Source organism: Pyxicephalus adspersus, chromosome 11 (assembly GCF_032062135.1).
Source record: "Pyxicephalus adspersus chromosome 11, UCB_Pads_2.0, whole genome shotgun sequence".
Taxonomy (NCBI): domain Eukaryota; kingdom Metazoa; phylum Chordata; class Amphibia; order Anura; family Pyxicephalidae; genus Pyxicephalus; species Pyxicephalus adspersus.
The window spans coordinates 17,856,914-17,881,518 of NC_092868.1; the positions used below are offsets into that span (position 1 = coordinate 17,856,914).

The following is a 24,605-nucleotide window of genomic DNA, read 5'->3' on the forward strand; positions in this document are numbered from 1 at the left end:
GTCTAGCACCCTGCCGGCCCCTTCCACCAGTCATTATCTGCCTGCACATTCTGTATATCATAACTGTTTATAATGGAAAACTAAATGATTTATTGAAATTGTTATCAGCATGGGGAAATAGGGACCAGGAAGGGAAAAATATAAGCAGATTAAACATCAGGTTTAGAAATTTTCATGACAGCCAGTCTACTTCTATGTTCAGCAATATCACATTACACATTTTTCCTTTAAAAGTTTAGCATAAATGATCACAAGATTTTTTCTCTAAACATAAAGTTGCTGAGGGAAAAAGATCAGGGGCACCTGAAGGAACATGTCACAAAATAAAAACATAAAAAGGAGTCATGCTTTTAAAACCAAAAGTTGGATTTGCATCAGATTTTAGCTCATTAGCTATACAATTTTAGCTCATTAGCTATACAATATTTACCAGTATTCCCATAGTTTTTTTTTTCATAGTCAATTGATAAACTTCCTTTAAATGGGCAAATAGTCAGTTACAGCCTTTTCTTAAAAAAACAATTGTGGCTGTTTAAATAAAATATTCAGATGACATTATTAGGACTTTTCATGAAGCTGTGCAGTGTGTTTTAACTATTTGAACAGTAAATTAGTACTTTCGAGCCCCCACCCCACCCCAGCCTCTTTAGTTATTGAACTCAATGTTACAGCTTTTGGAAAATCCACAAATATGGTAATGGAAAATTTTGAATAAATGAAGAGGACAATGTCATAGGACAATCAAGCATGCCATTACTGAACTTTCCTTTAAAATTGCCAGTTCACAGGCTGTAATTCTGACACTTTAATTTTTCTACTCTCTTTATTACCTTTAAACTGAAATAAGTATCATGATAAGAGGTTCTGGCGGTCATTTGCAGCCTTACAGGGCTGTAACTAAAACATACGGATGTCAGGCACACCCAGGCATCTAGCATTTACAAAATGAGGCCTCCAATGGCCTACATGGTGCATATAAAGGATAATTGCAGTAAGCGGCTCATTGTTTAGGTACCTTTAAAAGGCATTTCAGATTTTGCGGGCAGCGATTGCTTTGAAAAAGCTTGATTACATCATATAATCATCATTCTAATTTGGAAAAAATTGTTGTTACCTTATGGTCCTGGTCTATTTTGGCGGTGGTTTTTCTGACTCCCGCTGGATGTTTTTGTTACTAGGCATATTATAATGATTAAATCATTGCAACAGTAGTTTTTATAGATCATAGGCAAGTAGTCTGTGCTTTTCCTTTTTTGACTTTTTTTATTCTTATCTTTATTTTAGTTTGAATGGGATATCAAAACCCAATGCCAAATCCATATATGGTAAGTCTGGTTGCACTTTTGAAAATAAAGGGTACATTTTTGTGCATGTTACCAACAAAAGAGCTTCTATACATGTATCGATCCACTCATTTTGGTAAAAAAAAATACATTCTGTCAATAACCCAGATTCATGTTTTAATAGTAAATGCACTCTTAGTAGTCATACTGAATAATTATCTACAGTGGCAGGAACAGGGAATAGAGAGCTTAATGTAGCTATGCGCTTTTTAAAGGTTTTCTTCATATTGTTGGAAGATCTCCTTAACTTACTATTTTTTTAATTCTGCTCACCACTAGGGATGAAGTTAGGTTCACTAACTTTTAACCCAGGGGCCTTTGTTTGGACTAACAAATGACCTATAATACAGTGCACTGATTTGCTCCTTGTTCAGCTTACAAGAGTCAATATCTGGAATAAGGGAAAAAGTGGACACTTCTTTATAGAGTGAATTACTATGTATTGCCTATTAGCCCTACAAATGTCCAGAATCAAATAACAGGATTCACCACCAAAGACTTTAAGTTAAGTCAAAAGTCTGCAATCTGTGAGCAAGATTCATGGAACTGTATGGAACCCAAACCTGGGCAGATTTCCTCATCCATACTTACCACCATGTGAGGTTCAGACTGGCGGCAAATGGCTATAGCCAGTCCCAGAAAAGTTTTTCGGTAGATTCAATACCTGGCCTATTAGGCAAAGAATAACAGACATTGGGTGATTTTTACCCATTACAGCCATCCAGAGACCCCATTCTGTACTATGGCGATTTTTTTTACAATACGAAGCATATTTATGTAAAGACTGCTTTACAGAATATCTATTGAATAGTCAGTTCTTCTGATCACCCTCCTGTGACTACAGGTACCTTTTACACTGATGGGAGTGCCCTGAATTGTGTACATGTTAATGGCAATGTGATCTAAAAATGTCCAGTTGATTAGAGGATTCTCTACTGGTTATTCCAGTCTGTCAGGTATGGTGACATTTATTTAAAAAGAACAGTGTAATCATCATGGGAAGTAGCAACACGTGACAATATTGTAATTTTACATTGTATTTGAAATTTACAAGAAATTAGAATAAATAGTAGTCAAATTGATTTGTGGACACAGGAATATGTAGAAATAATTATTTTAGGTTTATTGTTGTTTTCTTTGGCATTGTATGCTTTACGTTGATCTTATATGATAAATGTGTTTACTGTTCTTTTCTATTTCATTCTTTTTATTGATACAAAAACTAAATACAGTAATTTTCCCATGAGTATATTAACCCCCCTGGCAGTCTAATTCTGTCCATATTTTTACGCCAAAAGTGGTACATTGTTTTGCATGGAAATTTATTTTACATTGTAGGCCTATAATTCCTAGGCATAACTCAGTGAAATATGTCCATTATTTATTAAATTTAATTATAAACTTTAAATAAAAAAACTGTTAAAACAAGGGTGCATAAAAATACTGAAACCTGTAATATAACTGTACAGCATATATTATATATATATATAATATAATTATAAATAAATAATTTATTGATTACTTTGTATTGGATTCTAAACGGTTGTTTTGTATTAAATCCAATACAAAATAATTTGAATGATTTAGTATACATAGGGTACTAGACAAGGGAGCCTACTTTTTCCACTTTTATTCGCAATTGGGATTGAGCCACTAGCTCTTCACATTAGAGCAAATCAAAATATTCATGGAATTATAAGTGCATCTACTGAACATAAATGTGCTCTCTTTGTGGATGAAATCCTATGTATATAACTCAGCCTCTGTTAACATTACCAAATGTGTTTAAAGAAGTAAAAACGTTTGCCTCTGTCAGGTTTAAAGGTGAATAGAGATACATCTGTGGCATTGGATATTAATCTTGCATCAGAGATGGTTAAACCTAAACAAAATTAAACCTATGAAACCTAAACAAAACTTTGATTTTGAATAGGGACTTAAATCTTTAAATTGGGAATCCAGATCACTTAATTTTATCAGGAGTTTTATAAAGCAAACTATGTATCCCTTTTTAGGAAAGTTCTGCCTGATATGAGAAGGATATCTTCCTCCCCTCCACCATGAATAGGTAGAATAGCAACAATAAAAATGAGTATATTGCCCCGGATTTTTTATGTATTTGGTACACATCCTAACCCTATCCTAAACTAGAAGTTGGAAGGGTTACAATCAAAAAGTTATGTAATTCATTTGATGCAACAAAAAAGCAGGTTGGATAGATCTTTATTAATGGCCTCTAGTCTAAGGTGGGGGGGGGGGGAGTTCCTAATCTATATCAATACTATAAAGCGGCAAAGATTGTTCACTTCTTACTTACGTTAATGGGGTAGAGATTCCAATGGTGGAAATTGAAGCTTTGGCTTGCAAACCAAAAGGGATAGAAATGTTCATGTAGATATCCAAATTCTGTAGAAAAATTGCCTGTTCCTCCCTGGCAAGCAGTCTATCAATGTGGGATAGTATTAAGAACAATGCTAATATATGTTCAAATCATACGCCCCTTACTCCTTTGTGGTGCAACCCAGATTTTACTCCTGGGCTGGACCCAAGGCTTGAGGTAGTGGATAAATAAGAGATTTTTGCAAATTGGAAAATTAATTTCTTGCAATTGGTACCAACATCCAAAAAATAGGGAGAATTGTTTATTCTGAAGGTAGTACATAATTACAGATTAGCCAATTCCGACAATTCTGCATGAAAAATCTGCTCAGTCTGTGCAGATTCATTTTCCACAATCAATCTGCTCAGTCTGTGCAGATTCATTTTCCACAATCATCTTTGCCAGTAATGGCAATTTGCCGCATATTGTTTTATTATTTTCTTGAAAAGGCGGACAATGCTGAATCGCAGTTCCAGTATTGAAATATCAAGAGGTTGGAACTCGAGTGGCCTCACTGCCTTCTTCCCTGCCCCCTTCAACTGTCAGAGGAGAAAGCAGTGGACTTAGAATGTGATCCTGTGCTCAAGAAAAGGATCAGAGCTCTGTTTCTATATGGGGACAAATGGGGATAAATGAAGTGACTTGACTTGGGACTCGACATGGAAGAAATCTTGGTGAATTGAGACTTGACTTGGGACTTGGTGTCAATAACTTGGGACTTTACATATAAAATATTTGCATTTCTGCTCTATATTCAGTGTGTTACATAGTAAAATAGAAGGTATTTAAATGTCTCATTCCATTGCATATTCCAGAATTAAAAGGATTAGAGGGTGGGTAGAGCCATGCAAAATGCACTAGTTCAGTTGGAATGCATTTGGATTCCTTTAGTTGTCTCTCACCATAACCTTCAAAGGTATACTTGCTTTTACTTATCAGTCCCTGGTAGGAAGGTTTAGTCTTCATGGCACAAATGTTCACCACACCCTGTTTGGTTTCATTCCTATAATATTAGTGCATTTGCTTGTGAATACGTACATATCTGTCACATAAGAGTTCTAATGTTGATAATATGTGTAAAATGTATTTATCAATACTGGGTCCTGAACATAGGTATTGATTATGAGAGCTTGTCCCATGTAAACAGTGCTTTACTGCACAGCATGTCTGTTTTTCATGTCCGGTGAATTTTATCTTGTTTGTTTTTTGTTTTATTTAATACATTTCTTGGCTGCTGAAAGCCATATGCATTCCCATTACATAACAAATACAAACCTTGCCCAGTAACAGAAAAGAGTACATTGAAAAGGGCACGTCCATAGCTTTATTGTGGCTGTGGATTTTGTACATAACCTCATCCATTATTACAAACACAATCTGTTTTGGTTACAGATATATTCTCAGTAGTTTATAAAAATAAACTAAACAATAATCTAAATGACAGTCCTTGCCATGAATCTCATGCAATGTGGTACACCAGAAAAAAATTTGGAACTATAAGCTCAGCACCACATTATGTAAAGGTATGAGTCTACATCACACAACAATAGGATTACAAATAATATTAAACCTTTTTTATGAACACCTGTTAGAATGAAATGCTCTGCCAATACTCAGCTGCATTTTATTAGGGCTGAAGGTATTAGCATTCCCATACAAGCCAGCATGACCATCAAATTATTAGTTATTTGTTGGGTTAAGACCAGATATTTCTGTACTGATTAAGACTGGTCCAGCCCATAAATACCCTACAAAAAGGGCCGTATGTTCTCCTTTAGTAAAAAGGTGGACATTCTATGCAATAATGGGACAATTTTAGGTAATGAGTAATGCATTTTTAAGATATTATTGGTATAGAGAAGCATAACTCCAAATGAAACACAGTAGATGTTGTATGCATTTCTCAAATATTAGCTAAGGGTGTTGGCTCTGTAAACTATGCATACATACCCTGGGCTGTACCTCACCTGGGATGCAGTGTTCATATTTGAAACTGTAATAAACAACTAATCCAATATTTCACCTGCAGACAGGTAAAACTACCTGCATGAAGCATACACAGTGCAGTTTTTATTATATAGATACCAATTGTAAATTTTCATCCAGCTAGGACAATTGAAATTTTTAATTTGGTGCCATCACACTCCAATAAACTGTATGTTGAGATGTTATTAAATCACATCAAAATGACCATACATGAAGAAGTTTTAAAAATGTATGTCCTTATAGAAACAATAAAGGAAACAATGTTACACTTTCAACTTTGTATAAAATGCTTTATAGCTTGTTCTGTGATGACAGGCCAGTATCCTTGGATAACATAAACATTGAAAAAAATGATTTAATAAAATAGCAGAAGCAGTAAAATACATCCTCTACAGCCAAGATTTAAGGTGCACCTTTTACCTGCCTTGACCTTTTTTTAAGGTTAATTCAGATTGTTAATATAATTTACTGCACTTTGCACATACGTTGCTCTTTGTGCTGTTTATTAACAACACATTACAAGTTACATTTTAAAGCATCTCTGCTTGTGGATAATTTTGTGTATATCCTGCCTCAATGGCAGTGGCCAGAAAAAAAAGTTATTGCATATTAAAAAAAATATCATAAATATTTTCAGCTGAACTTTAAGTTAAATGTTAAAAAAACACAAATTATTTTTTTCTCTTCCCATATTTAAAAAGTGATAACAAGGAGTGATAACAATTGAAAATATAAAACCAGTGTCAGTGAAGCTATTACCTGGAGCTACGTCTACATTTAAACGTTTAAACGTCTTTATGAACTCTTAAGAATGTATATAAAACTGTATGGGCATTGTTAAGCAAAAACAATTAGGTGTAACATTAGCCTAATTGTTTAAGTGTGAAAGGTGGCCTCCCTAGCAATGAGGGAGTAAAGAGGGCATGAGCTTGGGGTTGGCAAAGTGCAACCATGCAAACATCAAAAATTACCATGCTAGAACTCTATTTTTGCACCACCAGGGTATTGTAACCTCTGTTTGTAGGGTTTCCATTGTCATCTGTTCTACTGGCATCAGCATCTATTGCAGCGCAGAATACAATCTACAGTATTTTTTGCAGGGGCATTTCTTTTAGAAAACACATGGTATATCTTTCCTGCAATAATAAACTTTTCTGTATGCATTTTTTAAAATAAAGTTACATTTATTTTACTGTATGGATGGTATCCAGTTGTGAGGGTGACTGTGCAGAACTGTACACTTGCATTTTATGGCTTTGTATTCTAAGCAACAAAGGGAACCAATTTCCTTGACATGTGGAAGGAAGAATGAATTATATAAGGCCTTGTCTCTATGCGAACATTGGAAAAGAAAGTGACTAGTGTCTTTTATTTATTTATTTTTTTTGGCTGGTAAGTTTCACCAACAAGTTAAAATGTGCCTTTTAGCTCTTAAAAAGGCTGAAATAGCCATCGTAAATGTGTGTGTTCTATAGCAACACTGAAATGTGTTTGAAGCCTGCAGGTCACTATAGTATTAAACAAATAATTAGATGTATCCCTGATTTGAGGGACCAAAAAACGTTTATTGTGGGTAAATGTATTTCTAATTAGGACATAAACAGATCATGGCTATTTGAAGATCTGACTTGCACAGCTTTTCAGATACACACCTATGCCAACCCATTTCCAATTCCAGAAAAAAGGTTTACATAATAAATGCCATACATATAATCAAATATATAGGTATATTTGGCAGTACCCATATATAAATACTAATGCAAAACATTGTTTGCCTTGATGGGTTGAAAAAAAGCAAAAATATGCCCTAAAAGCCTAGCATATTAAAACTAACAATAATGTGGGTCCCCCGGGTTCTTTTCGATAGTTTTACATAGATAGGTACATCCTTGAGAATCTTCCCTTTTTCCTTTCCCTACTGCTTAGTTCCATTCCTTTGACAGCATTTTTGTACCTAATTACTCAATGTAACAATAAATCTGAACACATACTATTTCCAGCACATCTCTGCACTGCACCACAATGCACATACAGCACATTGTGGTATACTGTATTTTTTTAACAGGGTTTATGCTCTTTATCATAATGGGCTGGTCTAACTTAACAAGCAATAATGCACATGTGTTTACATAACAATGGATTGTGTAAATATCTCTTATTGTTTTAGTCAGTTTGTCACATTTAGAAGGCTTTTTGGTGAGACAGCACATTCTTATCAAATAAGTCTGTGTCTTGCAACCTTAAGCTGCGTACACACTTGCAATTTTTGTCATTGGAAAGGATCTTTCACGATCCTTTCCAACGACAAGGGGCTGCAAGATGCATGAACGATGCTGTACATACAGCACCGTTCATGCTCTATGGAGAGGGGAGGGGGGAGAGCGACGGAGCGGCACCCTGCTGCGCGCTCTCCCCTTCCCTTTCATTACGATCGGCTGTCGTCCATCGTCCGTGGATCCGGCAGGTCGGTCGTCCGGACGATGGACAACACCGACTGTACACACGGAAGATTTTCGCCCGATAATTGGCCGATGCCGATTATCGGGCGATAAAAATCTGCCGTGTGTACGTAGCTTTACTCTCAGAAATATAGAGAGGGTTTTAGAGAACTTGGAAATTGGCATTTCCATAGGTTTTTCTTCAAAAATAACACTAAATGGTAACAAATAATTGAATCGGAGCTGTAAGAGAAAATAGTATATATTCTTCAGTATTCTCCCTGTTATCCTTATACACTGTTAGCTATTCTATTGTACACCCTAAAGATAATACACACCTTCTGCATATTCTGATTATACCTTCTGTATCACTGATATATTTTAAGTTCTTGCCCTTTCTGTAACATCCCTTACACCCTAATGGATTGCAAACACTTCTGAGTCTCCTTTTTTATATGCCAACAGATTGTAAGCTCTTCCACCCTCTGTTTTCTTCTCTTATAACCCAAAAGATGATAGGTGCTTCTGTCTTTTTGTATCCTTCTTATATATATGTACTCAATTATATAAATGTACAGCTCTGTGTACAATCCTGGCATAGCTAACTGCTGGGAATAAATTAACTCCAAAGTGCAGGAGATATAGCATTCTGACTTGGCCAGTCAAGACGGTTGAAGATCCTGAACTCAAGAGGACTGGGGGAAGGAGCAAAGAGAGGGACATTTAGTTAAACGTTGCAAACCAGCCAATAAGTTTATTTTATTGCTGAAGAAACATAACATGTCCTTTCTGCATTTGAGAACCCACCTGCTTGTAATTTTTTTTATATTTGAAGTTTATCTCATCTCAAATGACAAGTTGTAACACTCCCCAGAAATGTGGGCTTGTTAGAAAAGTCTATGACAAGAGGATTTGATAGGCTACTGCAGCTATGCCTACACTTTATACCTGCTGCAGCTTTAGCAGTATTAGGTTAAGGATTGATCGTGGGATAGGACTGGTTAAAGTGTTGGGGCCAGTAAATTTAAAGCTGAATGATTTTCTAGTTAAACATGTTTTTAAAAGGGTGAATGCTTCTCACCAATACTCCAACCAGTTTTTGTCTGCAGCCATTTTCTTTTTTGCCCCCATCACAGAGTCTCTTTAAATTTATTTGTAACAATATTTTAAAGCAAACAATTACAAATGTCAAAATTTCACCAAAAATGTTTTTTTTTTTGGTGAAAAATATCAAATAACAAAAAATACAATACAGTTTCTGTGTTTTACCATTTTTAAATTTAATAGGAAACTGTCAAGTGGAAGTATATATTATTAACTTCAAACTGGTAATTATTCCTAACAACCTTGACTCTTCTGTGTCCTTTGATAAACTGGTCAAGTAAGCCCCACAGTTGGTGTAACTGGCCAGCTAAAACCTGTCCTAGATTATTGGTGCAGCATATTCTGCATACACCTAAACCTGCCAATAACCCCACTATACAGCTCATATGCTCAAATATTTAGGCTAGATGCAGAGTTATCACTGTATTTTATGGTTGTGAATGTTTATAACAGTTTTATATATGCATTTTGTTAACATAGGCAGAAAAGGAAAATATACCTTTAAGAGTCATTATCTAGTTAGAAGAGGTAAGCTAATCACAGTGAGTCTTACACTATGCAGAGGCCTCAACCAATCACAACCAGCCTTACACTGTGTCTATGGGGAAATTCCCTAGCAAACCAGGCTGTATTCAGCGTGCTAACAGAGAGAGAGAAAAGAGAGAGAGAACAGCCGGAGTTCCAGCCAGAGAGTTTCATAGAAGTAGACAAAAGGCCAAAAAAGGTATTTAATGCAGTTATAAAGATTCCTGTAGTTTAATAGTGATTGGGACTGTCTGCTGAACCTCTCATGTGTTTGCTTACAGTTCCACCAGTATCATTACCATCACCAGCACCAGTATCAGTATCAGTATCATTACCATCACCAGCACCAGTATCATTACCAGTATCATTACCATCACCAGCACCAGTATCAGTATCATTATCATTATCATCAGCAAACAAACCAGCAAACAAACTAACCAACTTCAACGATCATTTTGTGATCTCATCCAACACATGTTTGTACATTGACTTTCCACTGCAGAATCAGCAGTGTCATATGAAGAAAGTTTGAAGTTATTAAAGAAGTTATCTAAAGTATTTGGTGTGCTCTTTAAACCTACTACTTTTATGGAACGGTATTAGAGGAATTGTAGAGTAAAGACAGTCTAATCAGACTAAAGAGAGACAGAAATAATAATTCTTCTAATGCCACAGCGCACAAGGCACCTCATGGTGCTGCGCCTGCCACAGTTGGGGCTCCTAGAGCACTCTAAAAATGTTAGAGATACCTAGTGGTGCTTATTATTATGTAGCTTAACTGTGAAATACAGGAGTACTAAAAGTGCAGCAGAAAATTAAAATATAAAATAAAAAAAAAATGTATGTGTTTGTAAAGAAAAGTAAGACACAGCTAAGGGGTGGGGAACTTTTACCTTTTCGCCTTAAGCTACGGTAGCAACTGAATAACGTGCACATGCCTGGCCAGAATGTTTTAGTTTTCATGATTTGGTTATGCTTTAGGTGCCAATTCTCCTACTGGCCCATGACTTTAATGGGATGAAGTAAGAATACAATGGCTTGAGTCATTCTGAAAGATATACAATCACTTCTACATAATTTGAAATGTTGCCTTGCTTTGATGCAGACTGCTGCAAAAGTAGTCTTTCTTAGCATAGACATAAATATGTATAATTCGCCAAGTCTAAGATCATGTTAATGAAGCAGTCAGAAGAAATTTTTGAAGGCTGTCAGATCATCAGATTTTTTAAATCATTAAACACTCCACATTTGGCAACCGAAAGGGAAAATCAGAAATGAAGTATGAGAAAGCTGAGTTTGTCTGTCAGGTTTGTTTTGCTCTTTGTGTCACCCCCTAAAATTATTCCCTATCACTTCCTGTCAAAGAGACTTTTGACACTTGTTTTTCTCTATTTTGTCTCTGTTGGTTTTGTTTCTGAGACTCCTATGCTCCCCTACTCCATCCATAAAGTAAAAGTCCAGACAAAGCTCTTTTATCTCTTAAATAATCAAAAATCAAAGATAGTGCCAAATTATTCACCTCTTCTTCTGTCACAAGAAAAACTGGTTCTGCTAGATGGCAGGCTGACTTTCCTTGAACAAACCCCTGACAGTGCACTGAGCTGTCAGTGAAGGGAAAATGAACAACCAGAGCTGTTCCTGAGGGAACCAGCAACAGTTAGTACACTTCCAGGGCAAATAATCTCAGTGGAAGTTCACTGCAGAATACCAAAACCTTGTTTAGCTACAATAAAAAAAACAAAACCCTAAATAAGTTATTTTTTCTGTAATCTTACAGCAAGCAGAGAAATTAAATGTATACAACCAAAGTTCATATTGCAGAAATATAACATAGAATGTTTCCATTGCACTTTGGTTTGTTATGAGTTTTCAGAAATGTACATAACAGGGAGGTGTTCCTTTGTAAAGCCTTAATAGCTTTTATTGTAAAGTAATGAACAATTCAAAAGGCTTTAATTAGTAGTCAGCTTGGTGCACCATTTAGTGTGTCTTCAATGAAGAAATCTCTAAAGAAGCAGGCCTACACCACTGACTAGAGTTTCAATAAGGGCAAATATGTGGACATGTACACTAGCCTTTAAAGGAAAGCATGGTCACTGTAAAACCAGCCCTTTGGAACATTAGTACATCAGTACATTGAATAAATTATGGTGCTGCACTCCAGTATGTAGCTGCCAAGTGTTAAATACAATCTGTGTAAATAATGTGTACTAAAGAGTAACATTATTGCAGACAGAAATTTCCCCACATATTGCAGGGAACATATATCAACTCAATGTTATCTGTTGTATGTTGTTTGCCAGTTATAACACTCTGATCCTGTCAGACATTCTGTGGTTTTCTGAGAGACTGTCAAGAAGAAATAGAGTTGTTTTCCCTGATACAATTTTGTGACTGCAGAGGGCCTCCTTTCCTCCTCATTTGGCACAAACAACGCACAAGAAATGTTTACCCAATGACAGTGTGCATACTTCTTAAATTACCTCTGAAGAGATTGATTATTCCGTAGCTGGATTGTAGAATCATGAATAAATGCTATCCCATCCTGTAAAATACAGTTGGCCCTGTATCTAAAATACAATAAACCACTAGGTAAAATGTAATTTATCTCCCTACTTGTTGGTATGATTTGTCAGAGCAGCAACAGTGCAATGTGTTATATAACTAGTGACAAATATTTCCCATGGTATCTTCAAAGAATCCCCAAAATATGTATTATTATATAGCTGGGATGTGGCAGGTAAAATACATTGGATTTTTGTCCCCCTTCAATCTCAAAAGAACAAACAACATTGTCTGTACATTGATTGTTCAATCCTCTACAATAATCACTGACTGTTACTGGAAACAATCACTAACAATGGTTTCCAGCTATAGTGATATTGCATCTGTATAGCCTTTTCACACAATGGGGAATCCAGTGATGAGATTTCTCTGCAATAGCGCTTGGCTGTTTTTCCAGTAATTGGAATCTTGGAAGGAGTTGGAATCCCACTGCTCCTATAGCATTGTACATAATTTAAAATAAGTTTACAGTTTAAAAAAGAGTGTTGGAAGCCCTGTCTTACTGTTGTGGGGTGTGTTTTCTCTTATAATAAAGGTGCAGATCTTGATTTATTTGGTGTCTAATAGATGAAAGCAATTGCTACACGATTGTCTGTCTAACTTCTATTGACAGCTTTAATAAAGGTTTGGTTCGTGCACATGCTATTTTTTTTACTATTGATGACTTCATAAAAATACAGGGTTCAAAATCTGGATACAGTAAACATTTCGTAAGTATAAAAAAAGTACAAAGTTCTTTTTTTTTTAAAGCTATTTTTTCTCAATACCATTATGGGCTATTATGCCTAAAGTCTGCTTGTCACTTGCGTACACTTGTACACTTGAAAGTCGAGTATGTTGGGTGTTGGCAGCACATAAAATAGAAACTCAAACAATCCAGCAGCTAACCTGTGTACATGTAGCACACCTTAACCCTGAGAGGCGTTGTCATCAGACCCAGCCAATACACTTGTTTTGCTTGGTGTTGAGACAGAATGAAGATTGCTGAAGATAGCAATGCAGAAGCAGAAGCAACCACAAACTATATATGGATAGGGTGTTGTCTTGTCTGCACCAGTTTTCTCTTGATACCTGGTTGTATAGGCAGCACCCTCATCTTTCCTTTACCATTTCCTGTTTTATAGGATACACTTTAAACTTTCACATTTGTTTTAAATCTTTAAATATGGAAACATTTTTTAAACAAAAATAAGTTAATTATTAGATTCAGTTTTTTTGAAGTTGGACAGGAAGGCTCAGACTAGCAGCATTTTACCATCTTACTGCCCCTAGGTTCTTACTGTCAAATATTAGGCACACACGAGCAGTTAAGTCAGTAACCACTTAATTTTTTTTAGGTGTTTTTTTCTATTGTAACTTTTATTGTAACAATCTTGCGAGTTGGAATGCAGTGATTAAATGTTGATTTGTGTGAGGCACTGAATATTTTTTTTTTTTTTTAACTGCAGCTAAAATCACTGAGCTTGTGTTAATCAAAAATCCACTCTACCCATAAGTTAATTTTTACCTAGTGTTTGACATGAGTTTGAGACTCTTAAGCTGCGTACACACTTCCAATTTTTATCGTTCAAAATGAACGACGAACGAACGACGGACGATCGATTGGGCAAAAATCGTTCGTAAAAAAAGTAACCAACGACGCTGACGAACGAGGAAAGTCGTTGGAAATGAACGACCGGACCGGCAGATCGGATTGGACGACGATCGTTGACCATCGTTCGTGTGTACGATCGTTCATTGATCGTCCATGGTCTGAGCATGCGTGATGAACGAACGTTCCTGTGGTGCACGTAACTTCCTGTATCGTTCAAACGATCGCATCTATTGTGTGTACAATATCTACGAACGATCGTGTCGTTATCTGTATGTACAGGATCGGTGCTATACGATCGTTCGCAGATATCGTGCAGGATCGTTCGTCGTTCGTTTACCAACGATAATAATTGGAAGTGTGTACGTAGCTTTAGTCCATGTTGACAGGCTTTTAGTTTCTTTAGGCTTAGTCTACACGGACTGTTGCTTGCAACGTTTAAAAAATTAAAACGCGGGAAATCACGGGAAAATGCGTCCATTGATTTTAATGGGAGCGTTTTCCTACGTTTATGCATGTTAGGCTGGGTCTACATGGACGTTTTGTAAAAAGGCATGTAAACGTTCCTACTGCTTTTATAAGCGTTTTTATGCACTTTCTAACGTTCATAACGTATGTTTCTAACGTAACATTCTAACGTTTTAAAACTTTTTTTTAAATGCTGGAAAAAGCTGAAAAACGTCTATGCTGCGTTTATCCGCGTTTTACTGCATTTTACCGCGATTCTACAAGCGTTTTAGCACTTGGTAGAAATGCAAATTGTAACCCTGGGCAGTGATTTCTGCAAGTACAGGAAGTACATACATCCCTGCATACATGTGATAATGTGATCATGCAACAGTACAGTGACAAATGTAACAGTATACACGGAAAAGAGTGAAAAGAGTGCAAAGTGAAGCACAATTAAAGACAATGACTACACACAAGTGATAATGAATGACATAATTTGCAGGTGTGAAAAGCACCAAAAGCAAACAAATCAATGGAAGCTTTTTTATCGACAATTTCTAGCATGCATAAACGCAGGAAAACACTCCCATTAAAATCAATGGACACGTTTTCCCGCGATTTCCCGCGTTTTCCTGCGATTTACCAGCGTTTTAATTTTTTAAACGTGCAAGCAACGTTTAAAATAAAGCTCAAAAACGTGCCTGAAGGAAACGTCCTGGTGTAGATTAGCCCATTGGAATGCATGGGGACTTCAAACAAGGGCTTTAAAAGCCTCAGGTTAAACGCTGGGGAAACAGTCCGTGTAGACTAAGCCTTAGAAATTGTCAATACCAAAGCTTCCATTGATTTCAATGGAGGCTTTTACAAACGTTTTAACAATAGCCTGTGGCCTGTGTCACTATTCCATGTGTCATGCATGATTAATTACATGTACTATGCTGTTAAAAATTAACACCTAAGCCTGGCACGTGTGAAGATTGTCTGCCATTGTGTTTGCTTTTGGTGCTTTTCACACCTGCAAATGATGTCATTCATTATCACTTGTGTGTAGTCATTGTCTTTAATTGTGCTTCACTTTGCACTCTTTTCACTCTACTCTGTGTATACTGTTACATTTGTCACTGTACTGTTGCATGATCACATTATCACATGTATGCAGGAATGTATGTACTTCCTGTACAGAAATCACTGCCCAGGGTTACAATTTGCATTTCTACCAAGTGCTAAAACGCTTGTAGAATCGCGGTAAAACGTGGTAAAACGTGGATAAACGCGGCATAGACATTTCTCAGCTTTTTCCAGCATTTAAAAAAAAAAGTTTTAAAAAGTTAAAATAAGTGCATAAAAACGCTTATAAACGCAGTAGGAACGTTTACATGCCTTTTTACAAAACGTCCATGTAGACCCAGCCTAAGTGCATAAAAACGCTTATAAACGCAGTAGGAACGTTTACATGCCTTTTTACAAAACGTCCATGTAGACCCAGCCTTAAGTTTATTTTGCATACAATTCTGTGAGAATGAAGATTCTGCTTGAAGCAGGTTAAATGCAGGTCAAGAGCAATTTATCTGCAAGTCAAGTGCATTTTTTGATGAATTTTAAATGAACTCGGAAATATCTTAAACTATCAACCCCCCATCAAGCCTCCGCCCTGCACACGAGTGGACAGGGAAGCCCCGTTCGTATCTAGGAGTTGTCGGTATGTCAGATGTTTGTAACTCGGGGACTACCTGTACAGTCTTACTTATAATGTCACTCCTAATCTAACAGAAAGGCCAACATTAGAACATTAGTATCAATAAAAAGAACAGTGAGTCAAAATATTTGAAAATTGATTGTTCTCCATCACATCAGTGAGGAGCATTTATTAAAGAAATTACACAATATTGAGTGGGATTCTTTAAATGAAAACACTGAGTGTACTAAGCTGCCAAATCACTTGTAATGTATGTTATACCGGCCTGGCTTCATTGAAGGTAAATATGGTGGCATGTCTATGGAATATTTAGTTTTTTACATAGTGTATTGTTTCTTTGATTTCATCAGTCTGGTTAGGCTAGCTGCCTAAAGGGCCATTTTTTTACGTCATAAATAGGTTGGGCTGCGACAGGAAGCATGATCGCTGAATGTATAGGCATTTATTTGCCTAAGCTTTGTATAGTATGAACGCAGGTTTCCTTTTCAAAAAATATTACATAATGGATCTTATGGGTTCAAGAATCACTACTACTTACATGACTAAATGCCTCAGATTTTGCCTTATCGTTTATTTCTTGTACAAGGATGGGTTTGTTTGCTTATTGCTGCAGTTACGCTTGGAAGAAATGCATGAGTGCATCTTAAAGTATATGTTAACTGTATTTTTTAAACTAAAATAAACTCAAACCAAGTCATCCAAAAAGCTACAGCATTCCAACAATTACTGTACTGAAAAATGGGTGGATGCATTGTCTGTGTAGTCTGTTCTACTCTAAAGGGCTCTTTCCAGGGGTGTTTGATTTATGACCTTATTTCTCATATCCCTCAGCGCTATGAGGTTCCTTTTCCTAGATGTTGTATCCATAAAAACAGACTTGACACTGTTTTCTAGTGCATAGCACATTGTACCATAATATATCCACTTTTTTAATAGGCTTGTTCTAACTGTATTACACTGTATTGGAAGGGTTATTTGATTTAAAACACGTATTTCAAGTGAAACTTACTGTGTATTTTGATAATTGCTTTCCTCTTCCTTATTTATGGCCATAATGGATTTCTTTTGTTATCTGTGTAAATTGCTTTTTCTGCTGCAGCTAAATTAAAAAGTTAACCTATTATAGCAGCAGAGAAAATACTGCTGACACATAGATAAATATTTACCTGTTTAAGCTTTATAAACCTAAAGCACAGTTCCAGCTAAACTACCACAGGAGGTGAATAAGTCTTCTCCATCCTTTTTATCCCAAGTGCAGAACAGCAATTGTTTGCCTGCATTTAATTGTTTGCCCACGTTTAAAAAGCACTTGAAATGTAAGCGCGTTAAAAACGCAAGAAAATGCAGAAAAATGCAGGAAAACGCGGCATAGACGTTTTCCAGTGTTTTAAAGGCAAGCTTAAAAAAAAAAAAACAGTATCAGTCAGTATGCTCAGTCATATTCCAGGCAGGAAGAAGCAACAGTCCAAAAAATTCAAGCAGCCTATACTATTTACTAATTAAATTAAAAGCATGTTTTGTTTATAAATCTGCCTAAAAAGACCTTTTTTGATTCATGTGAATCAGATTAAGTTGCTGTCACTATATTTAAGCCAAGCTAATAGTCAGGGGTGTAGTCGTAAAAAAAGAAGAGCGGGCACGGTAAAAGTACTCGACCCACTACACCCCTGCCTATGTGTGACTCAAAAAGAACACAGAAGCAACTACTGTATGGCCCTGATTAATCAATGAAATGCACGTACGCTGAACGCACATATGTACGTGCCGGACGGCAAAGTCTATTACTGCCTGCCGGTTTTTACGCAAAGATCGTGAATACGCCAATTAAGGGGATTCATTTTCAGCTGCTCAATTCAGGAGAGGTTAACCTCAATAATGAGGTGATAGCAATTGATTAGCGCACACCTGCGCGCTGTTCTGTGTTCTCCAGTCCATTTTACAGGTCAGTTTGAATCTTTAATGCTTGATTTTTTCTTTGTAAAGCTACGTACACACTTCCAATTATTATCGTTGGAAAACGAACGACGAACGATCCTGCACGATATCTACGAACGATCGTATAGCACCGATCCTGCACATAGAGATAACGACACGATCGTTCGTAGATATTGTACACACAATAGATACGATCGTTTGAGCGATAGAGGAACTATGTGCACGACAGGAAAGTGAACGAACGTTCGTTCATTACGCATGCTCAGCCCATGGACGATCAACGAACGACCGTACACACGAACGATGTTCAACGATCGTCGTCCAATCCGATCCGCCGGTCCGGTCGTTCGTTTCCAGCGACTTTCCTCGTTCGTCGGCGTCGTTGGTTACTTTTTTACGAACGATTTTTTGCCCAATCGATCGTTCGTCGTTCGTTTTGAACGATAAAAATTGGAAGTGTGTACGCACCTTAAGTGTTACTTTTTTTGTTTACATTCTACGCCATCACAAACTTGCTTTATTTATAGTTACATTTGTTGCACTTCTTGTTACTTTTTCTTTTGGTTGCAACACTGCAAACTCATTTCTATCAAGCTGGATATATACTAAGTGGCACTTTCAAATATGTCATCACATAATAGTATGAGTGTAAAAAAATATGTGAACAAAAATTTGTGACCTCATAAAAATTTCGTTCCAGTTTGACGTTAGAGAATTCAAATATTTTAGTAAAGGATTATAGGCAAACATGTTATAATACATGTATTAAGGAACATTTAGTGATTTTACTTGTGCATACACTTATGCAATACATATGCATTTTAATTAGTACTATTTTAACTGGACTGGTTTGTGTGTGTGTGTGTGGGGGGGGGGGGGGGGGTTGGTAAGTTTGCTTGGATGGTATGCATTGATGTGATTTTTTGTAATCCTCATGATTGTTAGCTTCATCTGTTGCTGCAATGTCTTTGTGCCTGGTTTGTAATGCCAGTTTCTGTAGTTTAGCAATTCTACAGCAATGTGTAATTTTTTCCACAAGTATTGAGTACAAATGTCTGCATGGTTTCCACACCAAACTCCTACTTTCCTACTTGACCCCCTCGTTGCCTTTGTCACATATTGGTATTTGAATGTATTATGTGCATATTCCTTTCCTGAATAAATTGTCATGATTTTATTTCTTTTTTTTGTTTGTTTGTTTTTTTATAGCCTGACATTTGCACCCATGTTGATTTGTCCCCACACAACTCCTGTGTTCATTTGTAGTTGTGTTATAGGTTTGTTGTCATTGTGCTGTGCTGCCTGATCTTAGCACTATAGTATACAAACACACTTCCACTTGCTGTCCAAACTGGTTGTCAGTTAGTTGTCTAGCTGAGTTGCATACTCATTCTAACACACCTGCTGGTGATGGAAGGAGGTCCAGGTTGCCAAGCACAACATCAAACCACATTGATTGCCAAGCTCACAAGCAGTGTCTCGCATTCTTAGAAATGAACAGATGTTGTGTTTTTGCTTAACTTAATGCTCATAAATACTGGAGTGTATGCATTATTTAGGTGTTTACACAAAACAAATAGTACTAGTATATCAAACTTCCAAGGCCAAATCCACTTTGTGCCAAACATTGTCTTGCTTTTACATCCCTTCAGGGTGTTTTTGCAGATTTGAATGGCATTTTAGATCTTGGCCCACTATATTTATAATTGACTTACTCACCTCAGCTTGGTAGTGGAAGCACATAGGTGGATTCCTTGTTTTAACCAGAAGCAATATCCTCCATGAATGTTGCTTGTAGCCAAGCCCATGATATCCAAAATCATTGGAAGAAATAGGCAATCTTTACAGTGTGAAGCAATAGAGCTTAAAAAGCCCTCTTTGCCTTTTTTCCCTTCTAATTTCTCTTTTCTATGTATATGTACACATATCTCAATGCATACATACAGGTTTGGCTTTATGTGCACTCATGTCTATACATACATGAGTGCATATGAAGCAAAAAAAATGCAAAATACACAAAAAATACAAACTTACCTTAATGAGGACTGTGCAAAAGTGCGGTGCATTTTTCAACTTATAAAACAGTTCAAGCACATGTAGTGGGTCCGCCGTGGCACACAACTATGAGCTACACACTCCTGAAGTTTGGAGCACAACTATGCGCATCAAACAACTGAGACAACTATGCACATTAAACAAATAAGACAATTGTGCTGTTTTTAGCTTTACAAATAATTCAGAGGAAGGAACAGCTTAAAAACAAACACAATTGTCTTTTTAAACTGTGTGTCCTGGGAGATTGGAAAGGAGATCACATAACAAAACCCCAAAAAACAAACAACAATTTAGAAACAACTTTATTCAAAATAAACATTTGCTAAAAGGTCACAATAAAGTATAAAAACACATCAAAACCAAAAAAAAAAAAAAAAAACACACCAACAAAATGGCTCAACAAATATTGCATTCAAAAAATACTTACCAAACCAATATGCAATTTTGCCCTATCAAGGGTGGAAAACTGGATTAGAAAATATTTATGCAGGACAAACATTTTAAAGTGGTAATAAAGGCAGAATTTTGCAATCAAACAATATGGCCACAAACACAATAACATAGCATTAACATTGACTTCATTATCATTGATTGATATGATCCTTTAGATTTGTACACCAGTAAACAGATATTCTATTAATTAAAAAATCAAATAAAGTTGGGGAGGATTTAATGTTAAAAAAATTTTCAATATATATCCTGTTTTGCTTAGTGAATCAGGGTCTATGCCCCTGATTCATCATTGAAATCCGCGATCGCTGGAAGCGCGAACGTACGCGCGGCCAGCGATCGCGGATCACCGCGGGCCGGGCTCGAGTATGCGCGTACACCCGCCTCACTACCAGCCGGATTCCAGCCTTCACAATAAGCTTTTCCGGTTGTTGAATAGCGCGATCGCGCACGATTCCGGATCGCTAATACGAATGCGCGACCGATAATCCGATTTTGGGGCTATGAATCAGGGGCTATGTGTCAATCAACTCCTCCAGAGTCATGATACCAGAACTTGACCACTCCCCTATCACAAGTCTGAGCCTGCGATGGGAGAGTGGCCAGGTTGTGTTTAGAGAGTCAACCGCCCCCAGCCCTGAGCTTGCAATTCCAAGAGACATGGTCCCCGGCTCTGGACGGTGCACAGGAGAAGGTACCCGCTGGGGGGCGGACTGGCCAAAGCCACAGACCACCAAAGAATTCTGGGCCTATTCCCGAGAAAAGTGAGGGTAAGGTGTTCCCACCCGTGCCCGCCCCACTACACCCCTGCTTATAGTGCAGAAAACTCAGCCAAATATGCCCTGTCAGAGTATGATGTTACTAAGCTGTTTAAAACCATGCTGTTACATAACACTATGTGACTTTACGTCAACTCCCAAAACTTTCATTGATAGGATTTGTGTAATTTTAATGTTGTTTTTTTTTGGTTTTGTTTTTTGTAATTTTGTCATATCCCATGCCTGGCTTACTATGCCTTTTACTTGGAATATCTTGCTTATCAATCCTTTCAATTACCTTCATCAAATACCAAGATTTACTCCCATATAGAATTAAATAGGGTTCATGGCTTAGTACCTAAAATACATTAATTGACTGACCTGGAACAATAATGCTGGATAAGGCTACTTTTTTTTAAAATGCATTTTTTAATGAGCCCCAACCTTTTGATATATACCTGCCTTATTTAGTTACTATAGAGATCATTGGGCTTAAACAATGTTGTTCTTTAGGCTCAGCATATTGGCAGTGAAAACTCTATTTAACCTGCTCCCTCTATGCACGGTTGCTTTGCTATAATAAGAGAGGATCTGGTTTTACTTTGGACCCAAGACAAGATAAAGAGACAGAAATATTATCTAATAAAAGTGTTGCCATTTGGAATGTCATGTTGCAAGGATGGCTTCCATCCAAGGCTGCCTCATTCTGAACAGAAGATATTTTTGGCAGTTCTTGTTTTTGTTTACTTTTAGCTATGTTTGTAGTATAGTATGTTGTAGTATATAGACTATAAAGTGTTGCACATTGTTTTTTTGTGTGTTCAACACACAAAAGCTAGTACCCATTTTTGGCTTTTCTTACAAAAGTAAAAAAGCTCAAAAAAGGTCCTTACATTTAAAAGTAGAGCAGCTATATAGCATAGGAGACCCTGGCCAAACCAATTAATTGCTGCACAATCAAAATTGTTCAGATAGGCAGTGGCCAATAAGAAAATAGTAATATACATTTAACATAATGTCACAGACTTCATATGTATTTTTATTACCCACAACCTATTTATCAAGCTTGCACAAACATTCAAATAATTCATGATCCTATTTCCCCTGACCTATGTGGAGCTGGGCCATACAGCTGGGCCCCTTCAGCTGTACTGCTGCTGTGCACAACCATATGATTCATCTTAGGGATGCCATGATATAAAGCAGTGGTCCTGTTTGGTACATATATATAGATCTGGATTGTTTTTGAATAAAGGTGAATTTGTGTTGGTGAGAATGGTGTTTTTAATTTTGTTTATCTAATTTGAATTTGCTAGCAAGCATTTGGGTAAAACATATTGATAATACATGTCATTTCCTTTTTCATTTGATATTACTATCAATACAACATGAAATGATGAATTGGTGATTATCTCCAATAAACTAGGAATTTGCAAGTGTTTATTCAGTTGTGATGTTTTTAAACATCTACATGCTTTGGCTTGGCTTTTTTTTTCAATATCCAATATCTTTTAAATAAACTAATCTATCCTTGTTTTGTTGTAAGATCCATCATCTTCTTCTACTCATCTTTTGGGTTCTGGTTATGTTATACATGCATATTTTTGTATATAGGCAATATGGGAATTTCAAATTTGAAAAAAAAAACTGTCTGATCTAAAAACTAGTATTCATGGTCCACAATTTAGGAAAGTTTGTTTTTAATAAGGACAAGACCTATTGGTGGTAGCTATCCAGAATTTAGGTAAATTGATATCTTTGAAATGATCTGATGTAATAGGGCAATATCAACGTATTTGTGGACAATAAAGCTTGTTACATTTTGATTGCAATTAAAGACTTATGTCCAGAGATTACATATTTTTGGACAATATTTGTTTTTGCTTCGAATAATGATGTGTTTATAATTCCTATAGAAAGACTTACTATTCTCCATGTTCTTTCATTCATGTATGGCTGAAAGTGTAACTAAATGTGAAAATTAAAACATTTCAATTTAGACAGGTCTTTTTTTGCAAAAGGGACAAGGGGATCACCTGTCCTAGTTCTGTTACGGCTGCTACATCTTTTTCTATTCCCGGTTTCCCGATATTCGGTCAACTTGATTGGCCAGGATGACGTAACACTGGAGTTGATTCAGTCCAGGCATTAATTAATTAATTTTTTTTTAAATAATTTTTTTAGGAAGATAGCCAACAGGCAGGTAAGTATGCTTTACTGGAAAAGGGACATCACCTGTCCTTGTTTGCAATAAAGACATGCCTGCTTGCTAACTAACTTTGCAAGCAGAACTATAGCTTTAGGTTTGACTCTCAAACATTTAAGTGTGAAAGCTTAAAAGTGATGAAGAATAAGGAATATAAAGAGCATATAGATGATTATTCTTTCACCTGGTCATCCTGTCACAAACTGCCACATCCCTTTATTAATTCAAATGCAAAAACAAACAAAACAATATGGCACTTTTCAGGCAGCAACAAATGGCTTCATACATAAACTTAACATTTTATTTAAAAAACATGTAATAAAACAATAAAATGTATTCTATTTATTTTCAAAATCTTCATAAAACCTTTTTTACTATTAGAGTATACAGTTCCAGACAAATGAGGACTCTAGTCCTCTAATTTACTAGTTCGTAAATTTTTCATTACGCTTTTCGTAGAACACCAGTCCACTTTCTCAAAAGATAATATTTTGTTTGCTCTCCCTCTCCTACGCAGGACATACCCAAGGTGCTCTTGTTGCTCAGCCACAAAGGAAAGAGGTGTGGGATCAAAAGCAGTCCACTTTCTATAATACAGAAATTGTATCTCATTTGATCTAGCTTCCAACATACTATGACACTTTTGAATAATATGAGTGTTACTCCTCATTAGATGCTCAACCAGTCCCCACTTGCATGTATTTCTATTCTTCTTGCTCCCGATATGTGGAACAACAGTGACAAAAACAGAATATTTATGCTAATCTCCACAGTTTTTCCCTAGTCAATATTTGGAATGAAGAGGAAGGCACCTTTAATGTGGATGTAGAGTGTATCACTGAAAGAAGATAGTTGTCATTTGTAAGTAGGCAGTAGACATAGGAGTGTGGTTTATTACATAATTGTATAGATTTTCCATTTAAAAAAACAGCGTGCCTGATGTTGGTCAAGGAAGGTTAGTTACCTTTGGTATGACTGTGAGATATAATGTTATGAGAGCCATGATGTCAAAGAGACTATGTTTTGAAAAAGAATGCCACTAGTTGGCCTGCCAACTCAGAAATACTGGCAAGTTTAAGAGCAACTGCCCTTTTTCTGATTATATGGGTGGTGCTGTTGAAAT

The 24,605-nt window shown here is 36.5% G+C and overlaps 1 protein-coding gene across 2 annotated transcripts in view; it reads left to right on the forward strand.

Moving 5' to 3' along the window:
* The window catches only part of EPS8L1 (EPS8 signaling adaptor L1), a 77,458-nt gene that overhangs the window by 15,381 nt on the left and 37,472 nt on the right, over positions 1–24,605 (forward strand). For both annotated transcript variants that reach the window (XM_072425859.1, XM_072425860.1), the window contains exon 3: positions 1,285–1,325. In XM_072425859.1, coding sequence (XP_072281960.1) covers positions 1,285–1,325 — 41 coding nt within the window. The remainder of the gene's footprint in view (positions 1–1,284; positions 1,326–24,605) is intronic.